This window comes from Melampsora larici-populina (assembly GCF_000204055.1).
Source record: "Melampsora larici-populina 98AG31 unplaced genomic scaffold MELLAscaffold_110, whole genome shotgun sequence".
Taxonomy (NCBI): domain Eukaryota; kingdom Fungi; phylum Basidiomycota; class Pucciniomycetes; order Pucciniales; family Melampsoraceae; genus Melampsora; species Melampsora laricis-populina.
The window spans coordinates 14,778-23,706 of NW_006768874.1; the positions used below are offsets into that span (position 1 = coordinate 14,778).

The 8,929-nt window shown below is 40.5% G+C and overlaps 2 protein-coding genes across 2 annotated transcripts; one reads left to right on the forward strand and one right to left on the reverse strand.

Annotated features, from left to right (window-relative positions):
- Nucleotides 1-721: 721 nt before the first annotated feature.
- Nucleotides 722-2,030, reverse strand: MELLADRAFT_84464 (uncharacterized protein; the record flags this gene model as incomplete). Its single annotated transcript, XM_007418880.1, has 3 exons — nucleotides 722-1,123; nucleotides 1,199-1,341; nucleotides 1,508-2,030. The coding sequence occupies 3 exons, from the start codon at nucleotides 2,028-2,030 to the stop codon at nucleotides 722-724; spliced, it is 1,068 nt and encodes a 355-aa protein (XP_007418942.1).
- A 3,338-nt stretch (nucleotides 2,031-5,368) lies between these two features.
- MELLADRAFT_84465 (uncharacterized protein) lies at nucleotides 5,369-7,102 on the forward strand (the record flags this gene model as incomplete). The annotated part of the gene is made up of 5 exons (XM_007418881.1): nucleotides 5,369-5,385; nucleotides 5,438-5,517; nucleotides 5,680-5,972; nucleotides 6,055-6,316; nucleotides 6,384-7,102. 5 exons carry the CDS (start codon nucleotides 5,369-5,371, stop codon nucleotides 7,100-7,102), a joined length of 1,371 nt encoding a protein of 456 aa, XP_007418943.1.
- Nucleotides 7,103-8,929: the final 1,827 nt, after the last annotated feature.

Here is an 8,929-nt window from a genome sequence, read left to right on the forward strand (position 1 = left end):
CACAGCATAGAATGACCCACTAGAATCCTTCCTCTTCGCCTCATTTGTATGACGTGTTCGCAAATTCAATGCACAAAGCCGGTGTGCTTTTGTTGAATATCTCAAAGCACTGACTAATGATGCCAAGCTGGACCAGATACGTTCTAACCCTTCGCCATCCGATAGTCCCCAGTCATTGTTTAATCTGGGATTGTATTTTAACTGGCAAGACCACTGATGGACATAAGAGTGGAAAACACTTGTCCCAAATTTCAATCTGTCATCTCCTCGCTCATCAGCAAAGAGGTTTCGCTGGCCACCAAGGACAGATATCAGGAATGTTAGTCAGATTTTTCTCCCTACAGACTCAATTACTTACCTTCATTATACTTTTTTCCATACTACATCCTATGTCATATAAGACTCCAAATCGGTGCTTTTCTCCCTCGTTTGTAGTAGTCCTCAAGATCCAGTCAAGCATAGCCAGAGGGTAGTATCCCCTACAAAGATTAGGCAATAGGGTTCTTCACATATAGATAACAGATTGATGTGAAATCCAACAAAAGCTGCTCACCGTTCTCCGGTCTGGACAATGTTGATAAACTTCAGTAGAATGTCATGCCGACATGCCATTCCCATTAAACCAGTCTCATCACAGCCGCGCCAAGTCTGGCGCCCTCGAGTGTTGTTCGCTGCGGTATGTTGGGCACTGCAAGGATCCTGTTTGGACCAGTAGTTTCAATCACGATTCAATCAATCTCCATATCACGTGAACACTCACCACAACATCGTCTTTGGGTTGACCAGTGCTGGTCTTCCTAGCAGTTGGCCCCATCTTCGTTTTCCACATCATCACTGTTGCGGGTGAGATGAAAAGTGAGGGTAAGATACCTGAATCGCCGCGCCAAGCAGCACTCGCTGCTAGGTGTCTTCTTTGTTGAAAGTTTGCATCAAGGCAAATAATGTGATCAGGCTCTTCCCTTCGCTTTCCGGTTACATTTGGACCGAAACATGAAGGACACGTAGCGGCGAGAGCATCCAGAGGATTCATGCGCAAGGCCAATGAGCCCATCTCATCTTCCATTTGTAGCATCTCTCTGTATGCATCAACCGCTGCCGAAAAGCAGCGGCGCAGATCTCGTGGCTATGTAGAAAAAATGGACATTCACATATAAGTAACACTTGGTGAGATCCGATGAGAGAGATAGACATAGCTCACCTGATTAGTTCCTGGGATTACCAAAAGGGGGCTTCGACAATCGAGATATTCGTTGATTGCTTCAACAAATGCTGCTAATCGCACACTCGAATGCTTCCACAATGTATGGTGGAACCTGAGCAAGCGAAGCGACACAGCCGTCCCTGGATGAATAGGTGAGCAACCCATGTAACCAAGACGAACCAGCCGAACCAAGTCCGACGTGCAAGTACACAGTTTTACTGAAAGCTTCTCTCGTCCTGTGTTTGTATTGCTCAAGTTGGTCAATAACTGTGAATTTTGATCGAGATATAACACAAAAAATCTTACCTTCCAAGTCAATTGTATCAACTACTACTGTTCTTTTTTGCCATTCCTTGCAGTTACAGGGTGTGTTAAAGTTACTGTTCCATAGCTCCTTATCACACCATTGGTAAGTTGAACGGCTACATGGCATGTAAGCGATGAATACCTTTGGTAGAACGGCTTGCCAATGAGCTTCTTCTCTGAGTGTACGTTCCTGATACGTAACACTTTGGTAGTATTGAGTCCGATCCTTTGGTTGAGGGGCCGCTTCCCCATCGCCAGACGCAGCTGGATCACTGCCATCAGCCCTCATAAGGTTGTTGTATCTATCAATATCATGTTTGTCAGGTAAGTCAAAGCTGTCCCTGTTGGGGTGTCCAGGAGTTGAATCGCGGGGTGGATTACTCAAAGCCAAAAGGGCTTTTCGGGATGCTTCATCTTCTCGTCTACGTAGTTCTGCAAATCGTTGGCTAGCAATGCCGGCGATTGTAGTGGGCTTTTTTGTTCGCTTTGTTCGTAATGGCACTTCTACACCAAGTAACACCATTTCAGGAACGTTGGTTGAATGAACTAATCTGAAAGTAGGGGAGGAAAATCTTTTTATTCAGGGGTTGTCATCATTTAGCTTAGCACTTTCTCAGAACAGATAGTGAAAAAAACCACTCATTGAGTCAAACGTATATACTAGTTACATTTGTATTAAGGGCCCGTTTGGATCGTTTTCAGATATTATCTGACCTGAAAACAAAATTTCGATTTGCCCCTATCTCAAGGGGCACATCGACATTGTCGTATTTCGGACATGGAAGTTACCAAACAGCAAACCAAAAGAGGTCAACCAACATCTGTTGACCTCGTGATGATCATATCGCTGTTCGGTAACGGCCATATCAACTTGCATGCATTTTCATTTGCCTCAATCTTTTGAAACGGTCATCCAGACCTTCATCATTTGCATCCTAAACTTTCCTTCTTGTGTTGACATTGCACCAAAATGGTTCAAATTGAACAATCGATTTCAAAAGTGATAACAGATTTGAAGATTTAACATAAAGAAACGAACAAAAAACAAAAAGAAAGAAAAGAGACAAAGCGAATAGAAACAAAAAACAAAAACAAAAAGGAAAAGGAACAGAAGAAAGGAAAGAACGAAAAGAAAAGAAAAGAAACAAAACAAAAACAAAGAACAGAAGCAAACAAGAAACAAAAAACAAAAAGAAAGACATGAAGACAGCAGAAAACAAGTTGATTGAAGAACTGCTTCGCTGCGAGGAATCAGGATGGCTAAGCAAAGGTGTGAGGATCAAAAAGGAAAAAGAGTGCGTGGGTAATGAGAAAAGGAGAAAGAAGTGATGGTTAGATGGGGGTTGAGGGAGGGGCACATCGACATATTGGCTCGAGATACAGCCAATTGGCTGTATCTCAATATGGATCAATATCTCGATCTTGATGATCAGATACTGACCTCAGATATTTGAACCGAACGCCAATCAGATTTCGAAGATCTGGTGGAGTTTGGACCCAGATACTATCTGGCGCTATGTAACACTTTTGGTGTGAAATTTCGCCAGATAGTATCTGCTCGCGGTGTCCGAACGGGCCCTAAGCTTTAAAGCTCGATTGGTTGGTCGTGACGGGCGTAATCTCCCAAAGCGTCATGGTATTTCTTCCACATGATGCTTTGTAAATATGACACACCTAACTCGTGGATGAATATCATTGAGCTGAATATGAGGTTTATCAATTTGGTTTAAGTTCTTGCTTTTGCCATGAAAATCAACCGAAAAGACAAGTCAAATGATAAGATGTGATCAAAGACAGTTTGGGAGACAAGTGTGTCAATGAGTGAATCCATACCACAATGATGTTCATGCAGGAAGGTGATGGTTATTCACTGTGTTGTTTTATATGATCCAACTATGTAAGAAAAAAACAAAAGTTGTTATTTTCAGTGTGGTTAAAACATGGATATCCTAAAAGATATGGAGGTTAGTGAAAATTTGACATGATTCCAATCACAAAAGCTCTTCAGCTCACTCAAAAAAGATCACAACATGACATATCATTAATGAAAAATGTCAATGAAATAAATTCATTTTGGGTCAATTATTAGACTTTTGACAAAGAGTCTCATCTTGACTGACTTTATTGGTCTGAGGTCAATGTAAAACCCTCACCCCCAACCTGAGTAAAACCACAGAATGCTGCATAACTGGTGGTCTCTACTAGTTCTGAAGAGTTATTTGTTGATAGTAAATGTTGGAAAACTTATACATAAGTCAATCTTAACAAAACAATTGTTGCTACACCAAATCTCATTCAGCTGAATGGTGTTATGTTGGTGTAGTAGTTGTAAAAAAGCCAAATATGTGCTTTCTTGTGCTTGAATTTTAGTGAAATTTAAAAGTAGTTTTAGACTCATACTTCATTAATAAACCCCCCATAGATTTTCTTCAGGAATCCACTGGAACAATAGCAGAAACCATAACACCAAAACTGACTGAGCTATGGGCATAGAAAAATGTGGGTTAAAAATTGGATTGCCCAAAGGTGGTTCAAGGAGTCATTTTTTTGAGGAAAGTTACTTTTAAATGGAAAATGAAATTAAATTTCAAGAAAGTTTCATTATTTGACCATCACATTCTGAGTACAATTGAGTGAGATATGAGCATATTGTGAAATTTTGAATCCCCAAAATCATCAACATATCTTCCATGTGGCCATCAAGATATAGATATGATTTTAGGGCTCAAGAAAGTGTATGTCCAACTCTCTTTTAAGCATTCTCATTATCTGACCGCAAGTCTTAAATCAATAATGAGAAATCAATAATGAGTGAGCATCTTTGAGGCCACCATAGCCCCAGAAACATCACTTATCCAAATACTTATCCTTCCAGAATTGTAGAAAAAATCTACTCAGCCTGTTTATATAAGATCACTCTTCTAACACCCTCCTCCTCCATATATATCATGGTGGTCTAGAAATCTGCATTTACACAATTGCCAATTTTCTCGTGCATCAGACACAAATATCTTTTCCAAAATTGGTTCAATGAGGGTCAAACATGTTTCATTTATTTCATTTTATATCCATCCCTGAATATTTTTGATATTTTCACGATATTGGTCCATAGAGATATAGAGCCATTGAGGGATGAAGTCACTTGATTCAATGGAAGGTGCTTGGAAACACGATACTTTGCGTGTTGGAAGGCCCTTCCACGTGTCATGTGTATTGTATTATGGGATTAAGCAGGTGTGGAGAAGTTTGATTGATCCAGTCCATCCTCTTCTCCAACCGCAACCACCCATCATCTCTTATACAGTCTTATTTCACCGTATTGCTTCACTTACAGTCTCAATGGTGACCACTCGCCGTAATCCAGATTCCACTGGCGCCAATTCTACTGTCACAACTAAAACAAACTCCACCAGAAAGTCAAAGTCTAAGTCCAAAACAAAATCAAAATCAAAGAAGAATCATGGTCAGAATTCATCATCAAGCCGTAGAAATGAGGATAACAATGAAAACAACTCAAATCATGACTTAGATGACAATCAAAATGTGCAATTTGCCGAAGAAGACAAAGAAGAAACGACTCAAAAGGAATCAACCACACGTACCACTTTTCAATCTCGCTTTCCTCGCCTCGAGTTACATAACTTCGAAGACCATTTGGATGAATGGACTATTGTCGATCTTCGAAAGTCTATTGCTCAACAAGATTCAAAGAGAAGTAAAGCCCCGCAAGAGATTAAGACATTAGTGGAGGGTATCCGTTTGGAATATGAAAAGAGGATGTTAATGGCGGCCTTGATGGGTGGACTTCCAGAAATTGTAGTATGGAATCTCGTGTAAGCCATATCTTCCTTTGCTCACTGAATGATCATCATCTATCCGTAAGTGTGCTTACCATTCTGTTCCATCTCTCTCTCTCTATTTGATTCTTAGGGGCGAAGGGGCCAGGAAGGGACATGCAAATCCTTGGATTCGCTTTTTGGCTTTTTGTCCGCTGGCACTGGAAGTTGAATGTATGTATCTGAATCATTCATCTGTACTAAGTTATTATTGATGAGTGGTTGATCATTCCGAAGTACCGGAGTCGGGTGACTCAGAGGGATGGGGCGAACAAAACAAAAAGGTTGCTCAACTATGGAAAGGCTTGACCAAAGAGAAGAAAGATGTCTTTTGAGACCCTTTCTTCTTCGCGTTGGCCAACCTCCCAGATCTGTCCAACATACCTGGAATTGAAGATGAACCGATTGAAAATGAAGACGAAGTGAATCTTCAGCACCTTGATGATTCAATCTCAGCTCCTCCAGTTCACCAACTCACTCATGAAGAACGTCAAAAATACCAGCCGTTATTTGATGAACTTGTCAATGTTGAAAAATTACACTTATGTCATGGACAGCCAAGCCCTACAAGCTCTGTAGCCACGCTACAGAAGAGATCTCTGGTTGAGCTGTGTAAGGCTCACCATGCGGTAAGTCTATCACATCCTCTGTTTACAAAGCGTTTTTCAACACTGATCCTATATCTCTTTTATTCATTATTGTATTCCTCAGTTTGCTGTAGTATGCCAGCGATTCCAGATCACGTATTACTTGGCCGGTGTTAGCTGTGGTAGTACAGAAGGATGGACACAGGTGTTTTCAAATAACACCTCGTTTGCAACTTGGGCATCGAGCGATGATGTCAAAGTCCCGCAGACTTTGGCATCTTATATCCATGGTCAGTCGGCGGCGAAAAAAGTTGAAGGTAGCAAGCCCCAACAACCAAGCGATGAGCGGAAAACTCGCCTTGGAAGGGAACTCAACATTTTATACCGTAAGTATGTTGTGAAATATTCACATCACTATGTATTACTAATGTTCGTATCAATGGTAAATGGTAGGCGCTCTTATGAAGGAAGGCACATTTCCAAAGTGTGAAGACCCAGAAGGTGAACTAAAGAGTGGGAATCTGCTGATTCGTATTGTACAGAAGCCAGGGAGTAACTTATCAAAAAGCGAGCTTGAGGCAGGTCATTGTTTAGCAAGGAGTTCAACGGTGAAGTCATGGCTCAGAGATATCAAAGAGGGATATTTTCTGCTTGAGTCTATCCCAGAATCCGAACGTGAACCTATTCCTGCCCGCCGACCAAAATCTAAAAAGTCGACCAAAACGAAAAACACTAATATTCAACCATCCAATCACCCCACTAATAATGGTTCCACTTCTCAGAATCAAAACAACAACACTGGATCTCAGTCAACCGATGAAGTTCAACTTACTGAAGAGCTCACTCACCAGCTCACTCGAGATCGTATCAACACAAATCACAATTCGGAATCACAGCCCGAACAAGCAACCTCGAGAACACTTGCTCCTGAGGCGTCTTCCAACACCAATCAAACTAATTCAGGCTTGAAGCGTAAGCTTCAAGCATTGGCTAAGGGTAGTGTACAAAATCAAGAGGTAAAGAAAAAGAAGAGAAAAATCAAAGCCACTGCAGACAATGACAAAGACAATGATAGCAGCACTGAAGAAGAAGACAGCAGCACTGAAGAAGAAGATAGCAGCACCGAAGAAGAAGATAGCAGCACCGAAGAAGATAGCAATTCTGACTTATGACTCAAATACCAATATCTATCATTGATACTTTTGAATGCTATGCTATACTTCTATTCTTTGATAGTCTGTTTTCTCATCTATTTCTTTGTTTTCTTTGAAGAACCCTCAGTTATATTCAATATGCTACTCTGTTGCATTCGAATTCTACTATCCTTCCATGGTTTCATACATTTCATGTACTTGACGTTTGACCGACTTGAAAATTAATCAATCTCGTCAGAATCAATCGGTGTTCATAGTACTATTTTGTACGGCTCTGACTGTATTCGAATTAAATTACATTTGAGCCTTATTTGAAATTCAATAGTCATTGTGGGAAAATTGAGTCAAGTTGTTCACATCTCAATGGTTCAAATGAACATGTGAACTTATGTATTACACATTGATTGGATGGCACTTGGGAAGAGTTCTGATAAGAGCTGATTTGATTCGAAATCAATTTGGGTGTAGAGGAAATGTACACAGCGGTTAAGTATGTATTGACAGCTTAAAGGTCATCGACAGTCATCGACTCACGGTGAAAAACTTAGCGGGACCCGCGGCTGTTGGGGAACCAAATCAATTCGAATTCGAATTGAGCGAATGAAGGGACGTGTGTTCACAGGGGCCAAAACAAGAGCTCACATAGAGGTCAGCATGAAAAGCTTCAAGTTTTATTCAAGATTTCTTCTGGTTTCCTTCCAAAACTGAGTGCATTCAGCTCATGTTGATCATGTAATCAGACATGATCAACATGAGCTGAGAGCTGAGCAGGTGAGCCAAGCTTCCTCAGGTTTTATTGCTTAGCCAAGAAGCCTGAGGGAGGACTACCTGATCCGCTCAGGTCATCTCAGGCCCTGCCTGAACGCTCAGTCTGTACAGACAGTTGTAAGTACATACACAGGAAGCCTCATTCTCCCTCCTTTGTCGAGGAACTTTTATTCATGTAACCACTTGAAAGTGGAGATTAGCAAAGCCCCAACTTAACTAAGTCCCAGTCTGGACCTAACCAGTTGATGGAACTTGGGTCCAGACTGGGACTTAGTTAAGTTTGACTGGGACTTAGTTAAGTTTGCCCTCTCCCTCGCAAACACTCCTTGAGGACCGAGTGTTCGCGACAGAGAGGGACGGGACAAGTTTGAACAAAGCCACCATCCTTCATCTCACAAACCTACAACAGCCACTACCAAAACAGCCATTCACGACTACATACTACTACTACTACCGCTATCGATTCAAATTCAAATTCAGATGGAAACAACAGTACCACAACTAAACCAACAATTCAAATTCCAAACCATCACTATTTACTAAATCACATCATACTTTATTAGCAGTAGCTTCGTTTAGTAATCTTAGAAATTCATCAAACCATCAAAATCAAACTACTCTTAATAAATCTAATCTCATCAAGCAAAGTATAGTATTGGAGATATCATCATTCAGTTCATCTCAGATTTTTTAAATGATCAAAACTATCAAATTCGAATTCGAATTCAAATTTATCAAATTCTAAATCAAAATCAAAATCATCATTAGATTTAGAAATCTTATTGACTTCTTTATATGATTCAAATCAATCATTAACTTTTCAAAAATTAAATAGTACTTCTTCTTCTTTAACTCATTTTTTACTTTATTTCTAAACTATTTCATTTATTCGAACAAATTATCCAATTCAATTAACAACATCTCAATAAACATCATATCAAAACCCCATAGTTTCTTATTTGTACCTAATTGGTCAGTCTCTTTTCATCATCATCTACTAAGGAAGTTCACATTGCGGAGAAGGCATCGACGGACGTCTCGCTGACCTGCCGTCTGTCACGGTTCTTTGCGCCCCCT